Source organism: Pagrus pagrus (assembly GCF_965226575.1).
Source record: "Pagrus pagrus genome assembly, chromosome: 2".
Lineage (NCBI taxonomy): Eukaryota > Metazoa > Chordata > Actinopteri > Spariformes > Sparidae > Pagrus > Pagrus pagrus.
The window spans coordinates 17,530,828-17,555,426 of NC_140186.1; the positions used below are offsets into that span (position 1 = coordinate 17,530,828).

The 24,599-nt window shown below is 41.0% G+C and overlaps 1 protein-coding gene across 15 annotated transcripts in view; it reads left to right on the forward strand.

Annotated features, from left to right (window-relative positions):
- Positions 1–24,599, forward strand: part of ptprdb (protein tyrosine phosphatase receptor type Db) — a 158,274-nt gene that overhangs the window by 108,650 nt on the left and 25,025 nt on the right. For 5 of the 15 annotated variants that reach the window (XM_084344997.1, XM_084344990.1, XM_084345001.1 and 2 more), the window contains 24 exons: positions 3,689–3,706; positions 5,391–5,501; positions 6,530–6,541; positions 7,033–7,302; positions 8,555–8,664; positions 9,107–9,304; positions 9,538–9,663; positions 9,799–9,946; positions 10,053–10,198; positions 10,879–11,023; positions 11,923–12,225; positions 13,386–13,579; positions 14,066–14,092; positions 14,729–14,846; positions 15,100–15,687; positions 16,095–16,189; positions 17,092–17,348; positions 17,868–17,961; positions 20,466–20,690; positions 20,791–20,951; positions 22,875–22,886; positions 23,532–23,644; positions 23,749–23,790; positions 24,344–24,441. In XM_084344997.1, the coding sequence (XP_084201123.1) occupies positions 3,689–3,706; positions 5,391–5,501; positions 6,530–6,541; positions 7,033–7,302; positions 8,555–8,664; positions 9,107–9,304; positions 9,538–9,663; positions 9,799–9,946; positions 10,053–10,198; positions 10,879–11,023; positions 11,923–12,225; positions 13,386–13,579; positions 14,066–14,092; positions 14,729–14,846; positions 15,100–15,687; positions 16,095–16,189; positions 17,092–17,348; positions 17,868–17,961; positions 20,466–20,690; positions 20,791–20,951; positions 22,875–22,886; positions 23,532–23,644; positions 23,749–23,790; positions 24,344–24,441 (3,611 nt within the window). The remainder of the gene's footprint in view (positions 1–3,688; positions 3,707–5,390; positions 5,502–6,529; positions 6,542–7,032; positions 7,303–8,554; positions 8,665–9,106; positions 9,305–9,537; positions 9,664–9,798; positions 9,947–10,052; positions 10,199–10,878; positions 11,024–11,922; positions 12,226–13,385; positions 13,580–14,065; positions 14,093–14,728; positions 14,847–15,099; positions 15,688–16,094; positions 16,190–17,091; positions 17,349–17,867; positions 17,962–20,465; positions 20,691–20,790; positions 20,952–22,874; positions 22,887–23,531; positions 23,645–23,748; positions 23,791–24,343; positions 24,442–24,599) is intronic. The other 10 variants (XM_084345003.1, XM_084345004.1, XM_084344995.1 and 7 more) reach the window with 6 other exon arrangements.

The following is a 24,599-nucleotide window of genomic DNA, read 5'->3' on the forward strand; positions in this document are numbered from 1 at the left end:
TTCAATCCCGGCTTTTTATTTCCACCTGGAGGTTTTCTTCCCTCCCACTTTGCTTTTATCCCTCTTTCAATATCCTCTCACCCCAACCCATTTTTTTATTTTCTGTTCCTACAAAGCTTCTGTTATTCTCGCCCTCGTTCACCCCTTTTCTTATTGCCGTTCTGCACTCCTCCTGCCGTGGTTTCTGGCTGTGTTCCTCAGCTGCCCCTCTCTCTCTGCTGCTGCTGTGGTATGAGTTGACTGTGTTCCCAACTTCTCTAAACTCTTCAAGGCCTCCAAAAAAAGTCCAACTCCCCACTTTTCTCCGCTTTCCTCCAAACTCTCTGAGGTCTTCCCGTGCAAATCACCATCACGAAGGGTTTAATTTTTCTCTTAGCAAAAACATTGTGAAATATTTATGGCGACACGCATCAGTGCGCTACATGTCTCCAGTCATATCTCAAGAAATTTCTCCACTGACATGAGTTTGTGAGGTAAACCAGAGTGATGGTGGCATGTACTGAGGGAGCGGCCTCTCTAAGATGGCTCACTGCTGTGACTAAACAATCTAATAACTTTTTGTTTTTCCTTATTTCATGGAAAGTGTGTCTTGCGTGGGTGTGAAATTGACACACATGGTATCCATGTTAATTGAGGAACTCTATTGACACATTTTTTTTTAAATTTAAAGACAGATTTCTCGGACAAGCCACTTAATCCGCCTCAATCGGCCTGTCAATAGCCACAGTAGTGTGTAAAATCCCAACTTGTCGTAGCAAAAACCCCTCCCCCTCCTCAGTCCGCCTTCTGCTTCTGGAGGCTAGACCCAAAATCCCTTTCTTGTTATTGGACACCCAACTCTCTGGCTTCTTTATGAGCAACAACCTCTTTACTTTTGTCCCTGTTTTTTTTTTAATTCTCTGGCTCAACCCCTCAACGCCCTGCTAGGACCAACCCTTTTTGACCTTTATTTTACAAAAATGAAAAAAAAATCGTAGCATTTACACAATTTTTACAACTTAAAATGTCAAATATTTGTTATGTTTAGCTTCTTCTATGTGATGATTACAAAAATAGCTGACTTTTACAATTCTTTTAAAGTTTTTTGTTCTTGGCGTTCCAGTGCTTTTTTCAAGGTGTTTCTACTTAAGTCAACTCCTCTGTGTAACCAATGGTCCGATTGTAATGCAATGTCTATGCTGTTTCTTTTCTCTTTGTATCTTTTTAACCACAGAGTCCTTTGGTAAGTGCTTCTGTTCCGAGGCCCACACCCTCACTGTCCACTTTTCTACATACTGTTTCTCACTAATGTTGCTACTGCTGCTGCTGCTCACCTTTTACAATGTTGAGGTGTTATTAAAATGCATGGCATGCATTTTACTAACAGTCACACACAGAGATGATATAAATCACAAAAAATACACACACTCAAAAGTCTGCAGGCACCCACACATCAAAAAGCAAACACACACACATAGACATGCACACACCTGTACACACACATATCTCTGTCACCCTAGAGGTAGCTGGCCTCACCCTCACCTGTGCACCTGCAGCCCTTCCACGCCCAAAAGAATTACAACAACTTTCTCCTCACACTCACCTATTTACTTTCCCGCTCCTTCACTTATTCAATTACTCTTTCCCTCACTCACTCACTCACTCACTCACTCACTCTGTCATTCACTCACCCACTTACTCTCTCCGTTCTGCTGTATAGAGTTACCAGTCAATAAGCCATCAACTCTTAGATGGCTGTTAGCTAGGCCTCTGGTGGAGCCACTGGAAGGAAATCAATGGACGACCAGGTTTCAGACTCTTAGACTGTACAGTGTAGTCTGTGTAGACTAAACATGGTTACTACTGTTAAGAGGTAGTGTTCGTAGGCAGATGTCGTTTTTAACATTGCTATAATATATACTATAGAGTCAGACATGTTTGAGTAAATAAAGAAAAACCTACCCTTCAGTACTTTTTCACTGGTTTATAAATCAGAATCATGTCTTTGGATCTTCACTTTAGTCAGTGATGTCCTCCGTTTCCATGCAGCAAAAATAGCTCAGAGATTTTCCTACGAGACAAAGTAAGACCTCCCTACAGCTGAAACGATTAGTCAGTTATTAGATTAGTTAAATGACAGAAAATTAATTACTGGTAACAGTTTTTTTTCGGTCGATTACTTCCTTAATTAATGTTTAAACAATTTCTAATTTCACAGTCTCTGGTTCCACCTTCTTACAACTGATTTCTCTCATTTTTTATCATTGCAAAGTGAATATCTGAGGGTTTGGAGCTGTTGGTCGGTTGGTTTGTGCAGCCTGTAGCCCAATGTGGCCCTTTAACAACCTCATTCTTGCCCCTTTGATCATTTTGTTAGTAGGCTAATTAGCCCATTCATTAGTTATGTCTGTTGCTAAGCACAGAAATACTTTTTTTTTCCCATTACAACATTTTAAGCCAGGCTCTTAAAGTAGAGGGAATTTATGAGAATCAAAGTAACAACCTACTTCTAATATTAAAAAAAGGTGCATTGTATTAACATGTTTTAATTCTGAGCATTACATGTCAGACAGAGGGAAAGAAAATGTAAATGTAAAAGGTAGTTGAATAAACCTGCCATAGTGTCGGCCAAGCTTTTTAGCATTTAAACGTGTTTTATCTTACATAATATTTTACTATCTTAACTTAACTATCAAATTATTGTTCTTAACCTAAAAGTTTTTAAAGGCTTTTTATTAGCCAATTGTGAAAGTGCTTTTTCTTTGTTAGTGCAGACCAGATGATTAAATGATTAATCGAAAAAATGCTTTTCAGGTCATTCATGAAAACAGTTGTTATTTGCAGCCAGGCACCTCTTGCTGTAAACTCAACGTCTCTTGGCGTGAGGCCATTGATTGCTCTTTTTCCTCCCAGTGTGATTGTTGATGATAAGATACTGAGTCTTCACACATTCGCTCTTTGCTTCTGAGGGGCTGAGACATGAACTTGACATTTGCTGCTGATATTTTAAATTGCTTATTTCCCTGCTGTTACTCTAGTTCATAGTCGTGTTAGAAAGATTTTGACTAAATGTCACACCGTCTACATTTTACCATTTATCTTGGTGATTTAGAATAAAGATGCAATGCCTAACAACAGCAAAAAAAGCAAAAACAATACGATGCCAGTACTGGAGGGTGGATTTTTCCCTGAGGGGCAGATATAAAAGGTAGTTACACACTATATTATAAACAGGATGACACCTGGTTTTGATCCAAGTGCGGGTGGACAAGTGCAGGTTCAGACTCAGGGCAGTTAAGTGTACTTAGAGTGCCAGTCCACCTCTGAGAGACCCAGATAAGTGCAGTGGAGATACTACCCTACTCTTACAGCCACATCCACCCCTGCTGCAAGTCAATGAAGTCAAATCAATAACCCATCTCCTTATAGCTCTGTCACAGTCTGTCACTCTGTCTATCTAGTATCTGTCTTTCTCTTCTCAGGCTTATCCTGTCTTTATTTATTCTGTCTTTTTTTCTTCTATGCCTCTCGCTCTTCCTCTCTAAGGATCTATATTTTGAGTCTTTTCTCTCTAATTTGATTCTTCTCCTTTCCAAGTTACCTCCCCAACCCCCAAGTCCCTCCCTTCCTTATCCCCTTCCCCTCCTGTGGTACTAACATTTTCTTCTTCTTCTCCTTCTCTAATCTCGTGCATTCATTGCCCACTCAGGTGGCACGCCCATACGAGGTAAGACTGCTGGGAGGACCAACATGACACAGTGGCCTGATTCCTTTTCAATCCCCGGTTCCTACTTGTCTCTCAGATCTGACAAAAAGTAGCTCTGGGCGGATTAATCAATGTGGGTTTAGTCCAAAAGACTCAGGACTTGGCCATATTGGTAATACTCATCCAGCTGCTTCAGATCTGCAGTAGGTGCAAGAGGAGGGAATTGGAATTGAGCAAACAATTCATTATACTCTGACGTTTAATCACCTTCCTTCTCCTCGTCTTTCATCCTCTCGTCATCCTTTAATTTTTTACATCCCAGCCTCAACGTTCACTCTGTAACACAGAAAATCCATTGCTTCCTTCCTTCCATATTGTGATCTCTCTTTCGTATCCATCAGTTTAACATCATATAGCTCCTTACATCTACTTTGTTTTCAGTCTAAAGCATGATGTGTTTACTTGTATTTATTTTGTTGCTTAGTTTGAGGTGAAAAAACACACTTATTTTTACCGTTTGTTTGCTTTTTTTTTTATTCTTTTTGTGACCGGATTTTTATTTCTTTTTTCTTTTTCTTTTCTTTTTTAGCGGAGGGGGGGTCTTGACCTTAGCTTGACCCGGCCTCTCCTCCTACCTTGTCTATATTTGCCCAATCAAACGTCCCAGTTTTGTTTTCCCTCCCAGCTGTTATTCGCTCAACCTGAAAAGTCCAGATGGCGAAGACTCAGCCTCACTTGCAGACATTAGTGTGCTCACACACAAACGTGCACACAGACACACACACACATTTCTCCATGGTTTTTTACCATTACTTCCTCTTTTCTCTCTCATTGCCGATAAAAAGCCCCAAACAACCACTTTTTTGATAAAGTTTTTATGGGCGCTTTTTTGCCTTACCACACCATCTTTAAACGAAACCTCTGGTTGACTTTTTTGACAGTTTTTCTGTTTTCAGGGAGCGAGAAAAGCGTCGGTCCCTTCCCAAGGCTTTGCGTATGTCGTTCCTTTTTGTTTTTTGTATCTGTTGGCCTTGATGGAGGTCGGTGGATGTCTTTACCTCCTTATTGGGTGTGTTTTTTAAAAATGACATCACACTCCTGATCCCATTGGTGGATCCGTAAGGGTTGGGGGATATCTTATCGCCATGGCAATATCTTTGTGACGTTTTATCCTTGAACGCTAAAACATGATTTGCTCCCTAATATAACTGCATTTTAATTTTCAGCAAAGAATTTTCAAAAGTGCTGTATTTGACTGGATTTCTCCACATATTTTGTTGCTTGGTTGATTTGTTTCTGCCTTGCATGAAGACTACATTCTCCGTTTTTGTAGGCTTTGTATCAGTGCTTTCTTTTTTCTTTTTTCTCTTTTTTTGTTCTCTTCCAATGTCTAAATCAGGAAGCTGACCCTTGTTTTGGGCTGATTCCTGCTGACAGTGGTAGAAACATGCTAATTTCTCCCAATAGATTTGGCTCCCTTTTTAGCATTCCTCATACAGAGTTCAGCTTGTTTTTGCTGAAAACTCCCTCAGATTCATTTACCCTTTATGCAGTTCTTACCATTTCTACGTTGTGTATTTTTTGGACTATAACGGATGATCTGATGTCTTCCAATTTTGTGTAATTGCCCTTTCCTCCTCACTATCTTTCTGTATGACTCTCTCTCTCTCTATTCTCTCTATCCTCTATCCCTCCATCCATCCAGGTGCCCTCCAGATAGAAATGAGTGAGGAGTCAGACCAGGGGAAGTATGAGTGTGTTGCCACCAACAGCGATGGGACACGCTATTCCACCCCAGCTAACCTTTATGTCAGAGGTAAGAGTGATGTCCAATTAGAGCGCTTAGATTTAAGGATCACATCACATAATGAATGAGCAGGTGTCTTTTCCTAGAAGATACATGTTTTTTTACACAAGACATCTTCTGCTAGAAATGTTCGTTTATAATAATGATGATATTAAATCTCCTGTGTTTCATAATTCTTTGCCGGGAAACCATAAAACAGAATCGTTTTTAAAACGAGCGCTCCTTTACAGCGGTTTAGGCAAGGCTGAGTGTTTCACTCAGGCTATTAATCTCTCTGCCCTCCCTTCTTAGCCTTTAGACCTCGAAGAAAAAAACCGAAATCATTGTCTGGTTAAGACTTGTGTTTCTCCCCAAATCTGACAGGCATCTCACCTCCTCAGGCGCTGTCTCCTTCAACACACGCACACACACACACACACGCATGCACATGTTTGAATCTTGGAGACATTTTAACTCCCGTGGCCTTTTGCTCTGTTGTCTGCCCGCCCAGAAAAAAAGAAATAAATAAAGGCTTTAAACAGCGTGGCATGCCTTTCTGACTCCAACATTGCTCCGAGGGATAGGAAACAAACACGCACGCAAACGATCGAATGCACACACATAAACACACATCCATGTCCTACACTTAACCGTATATATGTGCACACATATACGCGGACACACACGAGCAGCGCCGAGTCAGTGATGTGCGTCTAACAGTGCTTGCAGGGGCCAGTAAAATCTTGCAGTGCTGCTCAGTGAGTGTTTGACAGGCGGTCTATGGAGACAGCCGGCTGGGGAGGCTGCCTCAAACAGGAAGGCTCTCAGCAACACACACAGGCCACTTATGGCCTCTGTTTTGTCTCTTTGCTCTCCTCATTTCTCTCTTTCTTCCTTTTTCTCTTCGGCTTTCCCTCTGCCTGTTGCCACCTTGCCACACTCCTTTGTCTAACTTGTTTTCTCTCTGTGTCTCCTGTCTCTTCTCTGGTATTTTCCTCTCTTTTCTCTCCACCTCCTCCTCCTCCTCCCGCCGTGCTCTGTCCTACCTCCCTCTGCAGAGCTGCGAGAAGGTTCGTACACTAACGTCTGTGTGTGGCTCTTTCGAGTCTCTCCTGAGTATTTGCTTTTCTTCCATTTAACTGCCGTTTGTGTTTGTGTGTTTGGGCTGTTTTATGTGAGGCACTGAAGGTTTAAACCTGCCTGTACAGTTACTCCTTTGAGATGTACTGTACCCTGCGTTCTTCTTTTCTCCTTTTATTCGCTGTGAGTGCATGTGTGTTTGCTGTGTTTTTTTTTCTTTTCTGTGAGTATCTTTTGTGATTCAGTTCATAAAATATTTAATGGTGCACACCTAAAAACACCATGAATAAAACATTTTGATATCACATGTGCCCTAGCGGTGATGTATCAGACTGTGTAAAGGCTCTAGGTCTTCTTTGAATGCCATAAAACTAAATCTCAGAGCTCACGGAACAACATAAAATCATCAAGGTATACAGTGTACAGACCCTGATTATAACCATTCATTTCTAATCACCGCTCTTCTCGCTGTCTACTCCAGTGCGTCGTGTCCCCCCTCGCTTCTCCATCCCCCCAGCTGACAGCGAGATCATGCCAGGGGGGAACGTCAACATCACCTGCGTGGCAGTGGGCTCCCCGATGCCATACGTGAAGTGGATGCTGGGAGCGGAAGACCTGACGCCTGAGGACGACATGCCCATCGGCCGCAACGTCCTGGAACTGACCGACGTGCGCCAGTCCAATAATTACACATGCGTCGCCATGTCGACGCTTGGAGTGATTGAGGCGGTGGCACAAATCATTGTGAAAGGTGGGTTTGTATATGATGTTATATGTGTGCTTATGGTGGAGACGTTGATGTTTCACTTTATCCAAAAGAGTGTTTGTCTTAACTGATTTTTTATTCAACTTTTTTCATTTTATATTTATGGAATTTGACATAAACATTACATTAGACAAAAAAATGTGAATAACCCTTAATAACCCGGCAGAGTATTTATAATAATTATCATAGATAAATGATTAAAAGATATTAATAAATGAATAAATCAATTGAAATTAAATTAATTCATCACAAATGTAATATGATATGTATGTTTCCATACATCTTCAAATTAAAAACCTTTTAAAATCTTTCATATAGAGGCTCCACAAATGAGCAAACCTCTTGTTTTTAACATTCAACCACACTTTGTAAACAGCAAGCTATCAAATAATAATTTTTCATGTTACATATCCACGAGCAGTACATATGAAACACCACACCACTCCTGCCACCAATGAATTAACAGTACAATAACAGTAGAGTTAGGCAAAAAGACTTAAGAAGGATAAGAATAAAAACCCATCCACAGTGAAGCCTTCTTCTCTCTGAGAGTGAGAAAATGTACAGTATATCACAAAAGAAGTATAAAGTTTAAGTAATAATATAAGACTAGTAAGTATAAAAAAATATTTGACATAAATAAATAATATAATATGAATATTCAGAATCAAAAGAGGGAAGAATTATTACAGTTTGTGAAGAAGCAACAATATAGTAAGCCTGTATTCAGATTTGTCAGTATACAGGGGGTTTAATTAGGATTAAAAATGAGCCACTTTAAACAGTCTTTGAAGGGATTATAAACTTATTATTATAATTATTATTATAACTTACTTATAAGCATATTGCTGATCTCACTATATGTGTTTAGTTCAATTGACTATATTTATGGTCCAGTTCTTGTAATTGCTGTGCAGATATTATGTTCATTGTATAATTCTAGTATATTGAGCTGGTCTGTTCAATTAAATGTTTCCATCACTTTTATTTAAAGCGAAAACATAGATGAGGATAAAGGAAAATCAGTTAAAATAATTCAATAAGGCTGGGAGATTTGTGATCTTGTTTTTAAATTGTCCAGATCGTTCAATGAATTGGGAGCACTAAAATAAAAAACTGACTCTGCTCGAGTGATGTTCAGTATAAGCCAGTCATTAGGGTCCAAAGTTCCTCTTAAGTGTCATGAATATGTCTTTTTTAAAGAAAAAGTGTGTAAGATCTCTTTTCTCTCCCTCAGCTCTGCCGAAGGCTCCTGGTATCCCTGTGGTGACAGAGAGAACTGCAACAAGCATTACTCTCACCTGGGACTCTGGCAACCCCGAGCCTGTCTCCTACTACATTATACAGGTGGGTAACAGACACTGAGGCGCTGCTGCATGTGCAAACACGCTTTTGGACACACGGGACTAAAGCTGGCTCAAGCTGCACTGGATTTCTGTATGAGTATAAACAGTTATTAACAGCCTAAGTCAGAAAGTGGGGCTGCAAAAGAAAAGAGTTTCCTGTCTCTCCTGATTGTCATAAAGTCGCCAAATTGCTCAAATGAAATCTTATGAGTGCTCTCTGCCCACAAGGAGTAATGAATTTAAATGTTGAGAACAGTGAGGTGATGAATGGATGCTCACATTCACAAAAAGTATTCTGTATGTTTTGGGGTAAATCTTGGTTGTATAGTAAGAGTCTGATGTTTGCAGTTTGTTAGTTTCACACAATTTCTGTGTATTGATAGACAGTGTACTTAGATAGACAGACAGATAATCAGTATACCTTTCTTCTCTCTTCCCTCCAGCACCGTGCCAAAGGATCAGATGACCCCTATAAAGAGATTGATGGTATCGCCACAACACGCTACAGCGTAGGCGGCCTCAGCCCGTACTCCCACTACGACTTCCGTGTGGCCGCCGTTAACACCATCGGCCAGGGCCCCTCCAGCGATGTGGTGGAGGCTCGCACAGCCGAGCAAGCCCCCTCGTCGCCTCCTCGACAGGTCAGAGTTTGAGAAAGCAAATTCAATAAATGTCATTTCACTGCGATATCACAGCCATCTGTTATTTTTGTTGTGGCTTCTGCATCTCCATACAGTAAATCTTGCTTATAGTGTGTAATTTTTAAGTTAATAAGTTAAATCTTTAGTTCCCGAAAAAACTGAGCCACATTTCTTCAACAAAACTTACATTTTCCGCGCACATTTTTGCTAAAGTTCTCCTGTTTGCCCTGCAGGTCAGAGGTCGTATGCTGAGCACCACAACAGCAATCATCCACTGGGATGAACCAGAGGAACCAAACGGACAGGTGGTGGGCTACAGAGTCTACTACACCTCAGACAACATGCTGCCAGTCAACCAGGTGTGCGCTTAATTTTGTTGCTGCTCTTATGAATCACAGATGACGGATAACTTGCCTGCATGTGTCTCATACTTGAGTGTGCATCTGTGTGTCTGCTTGCATTCATGCATCATGTCATGTGCTTGTGTTGTGCAGTGGGAGAAGCAGATGGTGCGCAGCGCCAACTTCATCACCATCCAGGGTTTGACTCCTAACAAGACTTATTACATCAGAGTGCTGGCCTTCACCTCTGTAGGAGACGGGCCCCTGTCCCAGGACCTGCAGATTATAGCCAAGACTGGAGGTAAGAGATGGTGGGAATGTATTAGACAGATGTTCAACTGAACAAGTTTGCAAGAATACAAGTAAGAAAATGGTTTTACTCATCCCATTTTTCCTCTCCTCTGTAGTTCCATCCCAACCTTCAGAATTTAAGGGTGAGGCCAAGTCTGAGACCAGTATCCTGTTGTCCTGGGTGGCCCCACCCCAGGGTGGTCCTGACAACCAGATCACAGGATATGAACTGGTCTACCGACGAGCTGACGACACAGAGGAGGTAAGACAAGACAGAGAGACAGACTGGTTGGTAGCTGAGAGGACTGTATTGCTAGACTAACTGGCATTAAGTCGAGTGCATACCTCCGCCAAGGCTGTACAGTCCCTTTTTAATTCAATCAAGCCCATATTTAAATACTCTAGATCCAGAATTGTATAGGGAACTGCATCAAATTGTACTCACTCATAGATACCAACCAACTTAATCAAGATCAATGTATTAATTACTTAGAAATTTACAAAAACATTTAATAACGCCTTGCTATATTGAAGAAAGTGAGAAAAAAATAAACCAAGAGTTAATGAGGTCTATTCTGCACCAAGATCCATCCTCCATCCAAGTTTTGGGAAATCCTTTCAGTAGTTTTTGTGTAACCCTGCTGACAAAGCAACCAACCAACAAATGGACACAGGTGAAAACATTACCTCCCTGGCAGAGGTAATACATTCATGGATGGTTGGATGGGTGTTTACAGATTTAGAACAGATGTATAAATAGATGGATGGGTGGGCAAACAGGAGATAAATAGGATCTCGGTATTAGAACCTGACCAGAATCTGTGTAGTGTCTTCTAAAGGTTGATTTTATTGAACACCTTGAGTAGTTAATACAACCTCTTTCTTTTGTTTTGCTCATGACCTGACGTCTTCTGCCGTCCCGTTGTCTTAATGTCCTTTCAGAAGAAAGTGAGCTTTGAGCCCACCACCTCCTACCTGTTGAAAAACTTGAAGCCTTTCTCCACCTACACCTTTCAACTGGCTGCCAAGAGCAAGCACGGCATCGGGGCGTATACCAACGAAGTGTCCATCGACACGCCACAGACGCGTAGGTCCAACCGTAGATAGCGCTGTGTGTGACTGTGTGTGATTGAGAGAGAGACAGAGGGACAGAGTGAGAGAGAAAGTGGGCGAGAGTGAAAGGTTTCTATTTTGACAATGCAAAAAGAATTGCCACGAAAACTGAATCATTAATACATGAATGCGAGATCAGACCATTATGAATTTGTATGTGGATTTTTGCCTTGTCAAAAGGAGGCCGTCGTGAATCCAGACCTTAACTGACCTCAGATTTGATATTTCAACAAATGTATCATTAAGTAGCTCCTTTATGATTCCCAGAACTAAACCTACTCAAAATGGTATTTCAGCAAATATAGAACCAAACAACTTACGAATAAATGAAAGCAAAGTAACTTGATTTGTTGGCTACCAATCTGAGGTCTATAAGAGAATCAGTAAAGACAAGGTAAGAAGCCAGAGGCTCGTAGATAGAGATAAAACACCGTGTTGGATCACAGAGGCTTGGGTAGGCTGTGAGGACAAGTAAGTTATGGGCAGGTATGTTTGTGTGTTAAAGCTCTAGTCAGTGTTTTTGTGTTGCATCTCTTTTTAAGCCATTCACTCGTTTTCATTAATCAAACATTTCTGCCAAACAGAAGTTGACACCCATCATCCAGTATCTTTGTTCAGCCATCTTGCTTTCTAGTCACAGGCTCATTTTTTTCGTAAGAGCTTCTGTTCTCCAGTGTTTTGTTTTCATTTTATGTTTCTTTGTCTTTTGTTCTCTGTCTCTCGTCTGCTCAATATCATCCCCATTTCCTTCACGGCAAACCTCACTTCCTCACTCCTCCACCCACCAACAACAACAACAACTCGCACACACCACCAAATAACATTTTACCCAAACAACCCCTGTTGTGCTTCCTCAAAAAACTGGCCGATCAGTTCCTTCAGCACCTCCCCAGGACATCACATGCACCAGTCCCAGTTCTACCAGCATCCTGGTAAGTTGGGCTCCACCTCCTCTGGAGTTTCAGAACGGCGTCATTACAGGATACTCCATCCAGTACTCCACTACTGAGGGCAACAAGATGTCTAAAAGAATTGATGGAATTGCTCCGGAAAGTTCCCCGTATCTCCTGGAAAACCTGGAGAAATGGACTGAGTATGGCATAACGATACGGGCGCAGACGGAAGCTGGGGATGGACCGGAAAGTTTACAGCTGCTTACCCGCACCGAGGAAGATGGTATGTTCCCAAACGAACCCCCCCTGCCTGTATTAGGATGGTCCGCCCCACTAACAATGGCTTCCTAACTAACATAGCACTAATGAGCTCAAAGCATCCTAAACTAACAAGTCTTCCACTGGCCAGTATAGGCATTTTGTCTATCCTTGCCCTGCAATCCAAACGGTTGATGATGCATTTAAGAACCGCTGTCAGACCCTCCAGTTTTCAAAACCTCTCCTTTATTCCTTCATAACCGCCAGAAACCTCCGGAAATCTCCTCCTGCTGCTCCCTCTGCACTGCTTTCTCTTCTCGACAGTAACCCTTTTTTCTCCACAAGCCGTTTTTATCCTCTTTTTTGCCAGCATCTTTTTCCCACAATTTACCCTTTCTTCTAAAATCCCCTGTTTTTTGGGGAAAAGTGAAGGTTGGGATTTCCCACTCGATTCTCCGCTAACAATACCAACACGAACCCTTTGGCTGTTGCTCTTCCTTGGCCTTTTCCGCACCTTTTCTGACTGTCTGCTCTTCCAACTCCTCTCCAGCTCTTAGACACTTATTTGAACATTTTTAAGCTCAACTTAATAAATGTATTTTATTTTTACTTGTGAATAATATTTTTAGTAATATTCTTAATATTCACATACTCCCAATGCATCCATTCAGAAATTTTTCTCACCTCGGCTTTCTTTCAAGTCTTTATGCAAAGGTCAGATAGCAGTGGCTGGAGTTTTTTTTTATATATTTTCTTCCAATATATTTTTTTTTCTTGTTGGGAGGAGTGTAGTTTTTGGCAGCACGAAAGAGGTTTTTCTTGATAACAGTATTTTCTCTTTGACTGCCTGCCACTGTTTATCGGCCCATGGCAACAAATCCTTTTCTATCTGCCATTGTTATCTTTCTCTACATTTGCTTCTTATCCTCCACTGCTTTTTTCCTCCATGTTTTCCTCAAGCACTCTCATTTTTTTTACTATTTTTACTTTTTTTTCCCAGACATCAGACCAGTTTTAGACTTTTTGGAGGGGTGTATTTTTACATTTTTTTTAGCTTTTGGGTGTTTTTTTTATTGCCCCTGAAACAAATAGATTTTTGATTAGAAAAAAGGGAAGACCTTTACATAAGAGGTTTGAGTGCCCTCATCTGTGACCCTTGACCTCTATCCCAAAATGCATTTTTAGTTCCAAGCGGTCCTCCGCGAGGGGTGGAGGCAGAGACTGTGAACGCCTCGGCCATTAGGGTGAAATGGCGAGCACCCGCGCCCGAACGGCAGCACGGTCAGATCCGGGGCTACCAAGTGCACTATGTGAGGATGAACTACGGAGAACCTCAGGGTCAGCCCTTCATCAAGGACATCCTCATAGAGGACTCTCAGGTGACCTTAACATACTCTCTCTAACACCTTATGATCAGTTTAACTACCAGGAACTGTTTTATGAATGCCTGATAAAACTTTATTATTAACGTTATTTACTTATTATAAATGTTCACATTGAAATATTATAAGTCTCCTTTAACACACAGACAAGTGACAAGTGGTAGCAATCTGATTATCTAACTCTTAGCAAAAAAGCAAATAAGAGCATTCCTCAAAATGTCAAACAAATGTCAATTACAATCTGCCATTTATGTAACCACTTATCTGGTCAGGCTAAACAGCCTTAATTTTTTTTTTATTTCAATCATTATTCAATTTCTGTCAAGGAAAAATAAAGGACCTAAATATGTTAATACCTGCCACCTACTCCTGATAGATAGCAGTAGAGGATGATGTATTTGCCTTGAAGTCTTTTAGATCGTATCCTAAATATTATGAATTGTGTTTTTCTCTCCCTCTCCTCCACACGGTTCCATTGCTCAGTGGGAAAACGATGACTCAACTGAATACGTGAGTAAACCCTTCTATTATTTAATAGTAATAACAACAAAGCACAGAGAGTAGATGAGTCATGTTTATGAGATTGTAGCTCTCAAATCTCCTAAGACCAGAGCGAGGGCTTAAAACCCAGCAGGAGGGGGCCTTTTTCATTTGTGCATTCTGTTTTTCTCCAGGATTTTCTAATAAAAGAAAATTGAAAAAAAAACATTAAATAGATAACTGATATGAGTCATTTGCGGGTATTGCCAAAATATCCTGATTATTTATGCTTTCTGCAGGCCAGGAAATGAAGAAAATATTCAGATTAGCGCTTAGATGGAGGCAAATCTAAATGAGTTTTGAGTGTCTGAAAAGTTAAATGACATTTTTGTGTTGCTAGAAAAACACATTTTGAGCTCTGTTGAGATAATTTGATATAGTTGTTTTGAGTTTTGTTGAGAAAATGAATTTCTTGGCTGTTGGTGTAGAAAAGAGCTGAGTAACTTTCTGTACTCATAATTGTACCTTTGGTCACTGGGGCTGAACCTTTTTGACCAATTTTGACCCAGATTTTTTCATTAAATTGAATCCCTGCTCATTGTCCTGAGGCCACACATAAGTAAGTTACCTTGTGCAGCTGACGGTGCTTTTTGTTGTTTGCTGTAGGAGGTGGTTCTTGGAGACCTGAAGGCAGACACTTCCTATTCTGTATCAGTGGGGGCTTACACTGCCAAGGGGGATGGTGCTCGCAGCAAACCTGTTTCTGTCTGCACCGCCCTGCCACGTAAGTGTGTCTGCACACACACATAGCTAGTAATGATCCTTGAGACTAAAGCATCACTAATGATCATTAGAGGCCATTAAATCATTGAATTGGTTTATGTCTCACTCTGTCACACCTTGCTATACCAGTAAGAAGCCATCTTTTGGTGCCATATTAATCATATTTTGCTTGAGGCAATGAATAATGTGCTTTGCAATTATCCTCTAATTGTCTTTTCATCATTCTCTCTCTCTCCATTTTTCCCTCTTTCCAGTGCCTGAGAAGCCCAAACTGATGGTGAGTGCCACTGATTCAGGTACTGCTCTGCTTCAGTGGGTCCCTGCACCCAACCCACCAACCCCACTCCTGGGCTACCGCCTCACCTTCGGCCGCACTGACGTCCTCCCCTTTACGGTGGTTGAGTTCCCCACCAAAGAAAACCGCTACACTGCCCAGGACATCCACAAGGGAGCTAACTATGTGTTCAGACTCTCTGCCCGTAACAAAATGGGCTACGGAGAGGAGGCCGTAAAGGAGGTGACCACTCCAGAAGACGCCCCAAGTGGATACCCAGAGAATGTTATTTCAGAGGAGGCTTCTGCCAACTCCCTCCGGCTGATGTGGAAATCAGTCCCTCTAATTGAGCAAAATGGGAAAATCATGAAGTACTCGGTGCTGTACAAGGATATAAACAGTCGAGGGAACGCCTCAGAAGTTGTGGTGCCCGCTCCAGAATCAAGTGTTTTGTTGGAGGGTCTGAGTGCAGACACTGTGTATGATGTCAGGTTGTGCGCATTCACAGCTGTCGGCCCCGGGCCGTTCAGCCCAAGTGTCCAGTTTAGGACGCAGCGGCTAGACCAAGGTAGGACTCACTCACTTCCTAACAACCCATCTTCATCGCTCAGGATGCAACACACGCTTCCTAACAGCACATTTGTGCATATACGGTGCACAACTCCCACATGCACACACACACTCATTCAGACACTCAGCGTCTGGTGACAACATCCTAAGTGTCCTTTTTCGTTGTCTTGTCACTGTAGTCTTAGACCCAACGTCCTTTTCCCAAAACAAGGTAAGAGTCTTGGGTCTTGGGCAAGTATCCCTGTCCAGTCGGACTCACTGTGTGTTGATCAAAGCAGATAGCTAGCTTGAGACTGGTACTAGAGAATGGCACACAGGTAAGGCCATTACTTTTGCTTCAGAAGAGAGATTCGATGAGACCGCAATCATATTCATGTTTTTTTGTTTTATATTTTTGTGCCTCAGTTTTTGCCACCAACTTCAGAGTGAAGGCTGCCATGAAGAACTCTGTCCTGCTGTCCTGGGAAATCCGCGACAAGAACCCCGCCCAGCCATTCACCGTGAGTAGATTTGCATGAGCACGAGCAGGTGCACTATGCAAGTTTTTCAGGCCTGTAAACAGTGGAAAAAGTCTTGATACAAGGAATAACAGTTTGCAAGACCTAACATGAGTTTTAAATCTACTTTAAAGCAACATGTTTACATTTTAGTTTGTAAACAATAGAGCAACTGTTGGAGAACTGTCACTAACAAAGCTTCACGGTGCACCTTTAAATGTAGTTAAATCAAAACCATAATTAAAATGAGCCAGTTCTCAAATGGTGTAAAAACAAATAAAGGAAGGCTGATACTAAATGGGGAAATTACCTGTTCTACAATGACTCAAAGAAAATTCAGCATAATTTATCATATTATTTCCAACCATTAGTTTCCCCTGTTAGGTCGCTGTTCATTAATTTCAACACTTCCTGTTGGATAATTGATGAAGCCTTGCAGTCATATAACGCCTCTTGAGCTGCTCGAAGGCTTTTAATTCAACCGAGATAGAGGAAGTTCACCCAACAGCAACGACGGCAAAGACAACACATAAAGCTTTGTACCGAAGTTTAATCAAATTGTACCAATAAAATTAAAGGGGAAATTAACAAGCGGAAAGGTACATGCAGGCACACGCGCAGTCATGCATTCACATGCACACAACCTCACAAAGATTTGACCTCAATGGCAAATTTGGCCTCAAAAGGGTGACATTTTTGTGGACCGACCAACCCAGCGACTATAGAGCTGCCGGTCTCAGACAAACACTGATGGTCCTCTTTGAAATAAACTCCTTGTTCTTTCTGTTGAGGCAAATAAAGACCTTGTGGAATATTTAAGATCTTACAATATGTGCTGCATTTTGTCTTTTAACCTGCAAAGTATACAATTAACTGTCAAATTATGTGATTTACCCCACGTCCAGATCCTGTACGGAAAGGGCCAGTCTGTGGAAGTGGATGGAAAGCAGACACAGAAGCTGATCACTGGCTTAGAGCCAGACACCCAGTACTCCTTTCTGCTCACCAACCGGGCCAACAGCGCTGGGGGTCTGCAGCACCGCGTCACGGCCACCACCGCCCCGGACATCCTAAAAACCAAGCCCATGGTGGTTGGAAAGACCAACGCAGACGGCATGGTGACTGTGCAGCTACCAACCGTGCAGACGACGGCCAAAGTCAGGTAATGACAATGGATGAGTTGAGAGAATGAGAGTGAAGAATTTGGTGTAATGAATTTATTTTTAATAGTAATTTGTGCCAAATTTGCTCCGATTAGGTTGTTTTTAAATGAATTGTTCTTCAGACCCTGTAAGGAAATTTTACAGCTTCCTCCTGCTGCTGCTTTTCATTTATTGGTCTATTAGGAGGGATTTCTCAGTGTTGGCAGCAAAGCTAGTCTGAGGACTCCCACAACAGGCCAAATGAAAGCACAAAGCTGATAATCTCATCTGCTTGTCGTAACCAAGAACAATAATAGATACCAAATGGAACCAATCCTTCAGCGTTAAAGCACAACCTGAATCAAACCATCACTACTGACAAACATTTTCCTGTAGTTTGGGACATTTTTCACATTCGCTTATACACTGTAGCTTCATATTTATTTTACAGACATAACAGTGGTATCGATCTTCATCCCAAAACATCGAACTGAAGTATTCCTTTAAAAGGCCTAAACCCGGCGTGTGCTGTGTTTCAGGGGTTACTATGTGGTGGTGGTGCCGCTGAAGAAGCAGAGAGGAGGGAAGTTCCTGAATCCTTGGGAGGAGCCCGACCAGATGAACCTGGATGAGGTGAGACATGCAGCAGACAAGAGATTGCACTAATAAATAGCTAATAATGGTCATTGTAAACAGCTTATTGTAAGGTTATGATGATGTGAAGAGGGTGATGATGACGATTGGAGCGATGGCCATGATATGATACAGAGAAGGTTCATAAACACATGTAAACGTCACATATTGGTGACTGACCTGCGTTTCATTTAGATCATCAACTCATCAGATGGATTATCAGTTTCTCACTGAAAGATCTCTGACAGTCACAAATAGCTGAGAATCTGAATAAATCTGAGAAAAAGCTCATCAGAATTTCCCAGTGACGTCTTCAAACACCAAAAACTCTTGATTGCTATCATAGATAACAAAGAAAAGCAGCAGGTTCTTACATTTAAGACGCTGGAACAGGTAAATATTTGACATTTTTGTTTGAAAATTGATTGAAAGGAGCATTTAATATTCTTTCAATCAACTAAGCGATTAATCGACTTATTGTTGCAGCTGTAATCAAAAGCGTAACGCAAGAATCTGTGGACGGGATGAAATGGTAGCATCACCACAAAAAATAGGCAGCTTTCCAACACTGACAGACTTTCTAGTGTTGAAATCATTCAGACCCACACATACGTGGGAACTGTGTTTGAAGACAGCTTGAGATTTAATGAAAATACAGATGTCATTGTGAGACAGGCTCAGCAGCAATTTTACTGCCTACGTGAGCTAAACTCCTCGGAGCAGATCAGACTATATTAAGTGTTTTACTGAGAGTATTTTAACTTTTTCATTTACTTTCCATGCCAAAAGAACAAGCAGCGATTGGTGTTTTTGACTCCGTCTTTGAGATTAGTAAGATCCCAAGTACAGCGTAATACTGAGCAAGTACTCAAAAAGTACACTGTTCAAGCTTGTACCTGTGAGAATGCATTTTAGATCACCTGTATGTCAGGTTGCGGCGGTGTACCCATCTCATGGTTTACCGGGCATGACCTCTACTGCATTAGTGCTATTGAAAATATATGTTTTTCAGTTTTATATCAAGTTTCATATCTGTCATTTTAATAAGGTATTTGTTTAACTAAAACAACATCTGTTTTCATTTCTGTAAGGCTTATTGTAACTGATAATAATAATTGATTAATACTGAAATGTGATATTTTGATATTATTTTCTTATCATATCATAAGAATCTCGTACCATTACAGCCTGTATGTGAAACAAAAAGAAGGAAGTTTGCTTTTATTCCAGAAGCCATTAAACTTCCACAGTACAAGAGACGGTCAGTTCTCCTTGTGAATGGACTGATAAATGCACTTAGACTAGGGCTGCACGGTATTGTGATAATGCAAACTAACATGTCATTATGTTGTCTTTTTTGCGATATGAAAAAAATCATACTCATGTATCCAAAAAATTTAAATCAGACTAAATTATGTAAAAATTAGACAGACGTCTCTTGTAGATAAATCATGGAAAATGAGAACTGTACAAGTTTAAAGCAGCATAAAAATTGGAGCGTGATGTTTTTTAGTTAATTTGAGTTTGCATGTCCTGCAACGTGACTATTGCTCATGCGCACATTGCTTTGTGGATGCTGAAACGATACATAGGGCAGCCCTCACTTAGACGTTTGGATATTGCTGGCAAAATATGGACTGTCCGCTCTCATTAATCTGTGTGTATTTCAGCTTTATTTCTTACACGGTCATATTTGTATTTTTAGATGATGTGTAGTTTTGTTTGCTAACTCCCTTCCCTCAATTTGCCCATTGACAGATGCATTAATACTCTGAATTGAACATAAATTGAAGTCACATAAACAAAGAATTGTGCCGAGTCCACTGACTCTGTTGTATCAGTCTATTTGTATCTAATCATGCAAAGGTAGATGACCTGGCCATCCATTGCCTCTTCAGTCCAGACAATACTTTCACATAACATTTCCCATCAAATTCCTTTTTCTAAAGACTTAATCACCTCATTACACCGCTCTGAAAGCACATTCATGTGTATGAGATTAGTTTCAATAGAGTTTTTATGGTGCCCGCTGTCTCAATGGATAAATGCGGTGGCAATCCAGTTGATGATGAAGACATTTGTGCTTAGCTGATAATGCTCAATGCAGCCCATTGTTCCTTTTACTGATGAGGGTTTTTGTGTGAAGTAAAATTGCCAAAAGTGCCCTTCTCCTACGAGGCGTTTTTTGTTATAAAAAGGAAAAATAGATTCCAAATATTAAGCAAAACATTTTTTTCAGGAAAATAATATTACAATTCCAGAGAAAAGACTAAACTGCCTTTACTTTGTCAGAGGAATTGAGAAATAGTGTGACTGATGGCCTTTGATGTTGCACTCTATTTGAACTTGGCATAAATGAGAACAAAATAATTACCCAATGATGCCTGTTATTCTCGATTTTCTATCATTTCAAATCTTTTCTGTGAAACTCTTTGTTACCTTTGTTTTAATCCTTTCCTCCATCTATCTCTGTCTACCCGTCCTCTGTTCTTCTTCCCTTGCAGCTCCTGAAAGAGATCAACAGGACCAGTGTGAGTCGTGCCCTCCGCATACGCAGGCAGGCTGGCCAATCAGATCCGAGGGCCTATGTCACAGCTCACTTTAAGTTCCTCCCACTGGAGTTCACACTGGGTGATGGGAGAAACTACGGAGACTTCCGCAACCGTCCGCTGCAGAACGGACAGGAGTATGTTTTCTTTGTGCTGGCACTGCTGGACCTCTCTGAGAATGTGAGTAGAAACAGGGTCACACAGTTCAACCATCTTAATTAAGTTTTGTCCAATTTAAATGTGAAAATGCAAAAAAAAAAAAAAACATTTCTCCCTTCAGACTATGTACGCCACTAGCCCTTATTCTGATCCCGTGACCTCATCGGACGTGGATCCTCAGCCAATCGTAGATGAAGAAGAGGGTCTGCTGTGGGTGGTGGGGCCTGTGCTGGCTGTCATCTTCATCGTATGCATCGTCATCGCCATTCTCCTCTTTAAAAGGTAAGAACAGCACGGTGGAGCCAGGAAGATGTGACAATGGTTTGGTGGGAGAAGGGGAGAGACAGTTTTTGTGAATACAAGATAAGAAAAAATAATTGCAAAGGCAGTTTACATATTCACAGAAGGGCAACATCCTCTGTAGGGATTCATTGTTTTCATCTCCTTTTTCAAACCAAGACATTTTTAGACCGTAAAATATATTGTATAGATATTTTAATATATTTCTTGCCTGAAGTCAAGCAGCAGTTCTCAAATAACTTTTAACAAGCAAGGTCATAAACAAGAAATAATGTAAGTTATCTCTCTGAAAGGTATGCACAATTTATTATCCTTCACATAAAATATCTGGACTATTGCTATAAGACAGGACTTTTAAGTCTTTAGGATGAAAATAAGTTAATATGAATTAATCCTAACTACGATTGTCAGGATAATCGTGCTATAAGATTTGGGAGAACAGTTCCTATCACGGCTGATGTGAACATCACCCATAATAGTGTTGGAGTCAGTGGAGTCAGTTAGTTAGCTCTGAGCCACTTGATCCAAGTTGTTTTAAGCACATGTGACTGAGGTCATTTAGTCCAAGTCTCAAAGTCTCCCAAGTCATTTTTTCTCAAGTCTGTCGGGTCTTATGTCATTTTTAAGTCCAAGTCACAATGACTCAAGTCCACATCCCGGGGGTTTGGCCTGTTTTTCTTTACATTTTGACGCCATTAAAAGTTTACCAAAATTAGCTATTAGCAGTTTCAGTTTACAGGACCTCTTTTTTTCTAAGATTTCTAATTGTGGACAGTGGTGATGATTAATTGATTAATAATCCATTGAGCACACTGAGAGGTTTTTAATACAACAACAATTTGGGCAAAAATTCCAGCAAGCAAGTGTTTGAAAAAGTAGTCAAGTCAATTTTATTTATATAGCCCAAAATCACAAACAACATGGCCTCAGTGGGCTGTAGAATCTGTCCAGTGAAAGACATCCTCTGTCCTCAGACGCTCTAACAAAAAAAAACCCTTGTAGCAGGGAAAAACATGGAAGAAACCTCAGGAAGAGGAGGAGGAGGGGACGCTCTCGGAGGACGGACAGACATGCAGTGATAAGATGTGGCGTGTTCAGAACAGAACAACAAAATCACAGAGTATACAGATTTCAGTGATAAAATATCTGATACAACCTCCTCTCCACCATCTTGACCTGGAAGAGGACAGGCCACACAAGTAGCCTAGCTGCTTTTCACCTCTCCCCCCTTTGAAAACTTCTTTGGGTGAAAATACTAGACTTCCAGCAAAGCCCAGTTTGTTCATTATGTGTTTCCATTATTTATGAAACGTGCAGGACTAACATCTGTCGTACTGATCACACCTGGGTTTAGCTTACTCCTTTTAATAGAAATGTGACCGTGTGTTTTCTGTAATCTGTTCTTGAAAACTATAAACAGGGAGCAGAGTCAGCTCACATAACAAATAGGGGAAAGATAACATTATCACACATTAGCATTATTCATGAGAATCATCTGTTCCTCTGGCTACAGCTTTCTTAATGCACATGAATAATTGCTGTGAATGTGGCCATTGCAAAATGATTAACCTTGATGGTAATAATGTAAAGTACATACACGCTGCTGCTGATCCACAGCCATTTATGTCTCACTCGTGGTTTCACTTCACAACATATTTCCAGTATGTTATCATAGAGTCAATGTCACTAGTTGTCAAGTTTTTATCATTTACATTTACATCCGCTGATTATCTTTGTGTCTATAGGAGGTGCTATTTAGCATATCAAACACTGTACTAAGTTTTAATAAGAGGGGCAGAATGATAAGTTCAGCACTGCTTTAGTCCCTGATGTTTGTTGAGTGGACACTAATGTTATTCATCCTTGTCTGTTCTTTTATCTGCTCCTCTCCCTGTTTGGATGCAGCAAACCTGACAGGTAAACAAACACCATCTATTACCATTTCCACCCTCCTACAGGGATATTTTCCTTGCAGAGCCTTTGCAAAGAGTGCTGTAGATAATAGATCCTGGTAGAGTCAGAATTAACCTGATGTGTCTTTGATGATTGTGTTGTAACCTTCAACACACTGGATAAATTGTAGCATAGTATACTGCATTTGATAAAGATATGAGGTATAAACATCTAACTGTGCACATTCAGAGTAGGAACAATGACCACTGCGCTGCATGAGTTTGTTCATGTCGATGATTTTGAGTAAAAAAGCAAAGGAAATGAGAGAGTGGATGTCACTTTTAACTCCTGGCAGTTTCCCACCTCCATCCCAGACAATGAGCCAGTCATTAACATATAAAAAGCTGCAACACTAAAACCAGCAGTCAACGAAAGCTCTGCTAGATTTCAAAACAGAAATTTCCTGAAAATTACAGCTATCCCTATAAATGCGAGGAGCAATTTTATGAGGCTTACTCCGGCCCATTTATTCAAACACAAATCCCCATAAATTGAGTTTACAAATCCCAAATTTTGCCAGAATCAGCTTCTTTTCGTCATGCAGTAAAAAGGTCCAATTCATCAGGGTTGGGGATACATTTAACGATGTGTGTTGATCTGTAATTCCAGGAAAAGGGCTGAGGCTGAAGGCAGGAAGGGCAGTTTCCCCTGTAGCAAAGCCATGTCGTCCCATCATCCCACCGATCCAGTGGAGCTACGCAGAATCAACTTCCAGACTCCAGGTAAACTGGACACACCTGTACACACACAGGTGTAGCTTTGATGTGTGTGTACAGAGCAAGAGTTGTAATTTTAAGATTAACTATGGTGTTGTTTCCCTTTTCAGCCTACCGTGTATCAGTGTACCGCGGTTATCGCCGTTTGTCAAGTTAGTTGGTCCCAGTCCACAACAGAGCTTCTCTTCTCACTCACATTCATGTTCTTTCTTTCTTTCTTTCTTTCTTTCTGTCTTTCTTTCTTTCTTTCTTTCTTTCCGTCTTTCCCATGTTCATGCTAACTAACCTTCCATCCCCTATAGGATGAAGCTGCTTGAACTGACAACATTTCATCAAAATGCCACCGGAATACCTCCTTAAAACAAACTCTCGAAAAAAAATTTCATACTAAATTTTTAACCGCCTGTGTCATCTCCTTTTTTTATCTTCACCAGCAGTGTGCATATACTCTGAGGACATGTTACTGTGCCTCAGTAACTTTCACAACACGCACATTGTTCTTCTTTCTGTCTGCCTGGAGACAAAATGGTCACTTAACAAAAAAAGGGGGGAAAAATCCACTTCCATTTGCTTCCTCCACTGACTATGGACAGAACACTAAACAACACCTCCTCTGAGAATCCTTAATCTTAACATTTTCCTCCAAAAGAGTTTAGTTGGTACATGTATCCAAATGGCCTCTTTTTCTATTTCTGTGCTCGGCAGGCATGGCAAGTCACCCGCCCGTCTCCATCTCCGAGCTGGCAGATCACATTGAGCGCCTCAAGGCAAACGACAATCTGAAGTTCTCTCAAGAGTACGAGGTAGGAATGCTGATTATCTGTCCCTGAAAATCTTTAACTTGGGAAATTCATCTGGTTTTGATGCAGTCGCATATGTATTTATCGTTGACTCGTCGTTTTTTGGTTCAGTTTCTAGATTGAGCCTCACATCATCTCTGCATTTTGATTCGTCTTCTTAG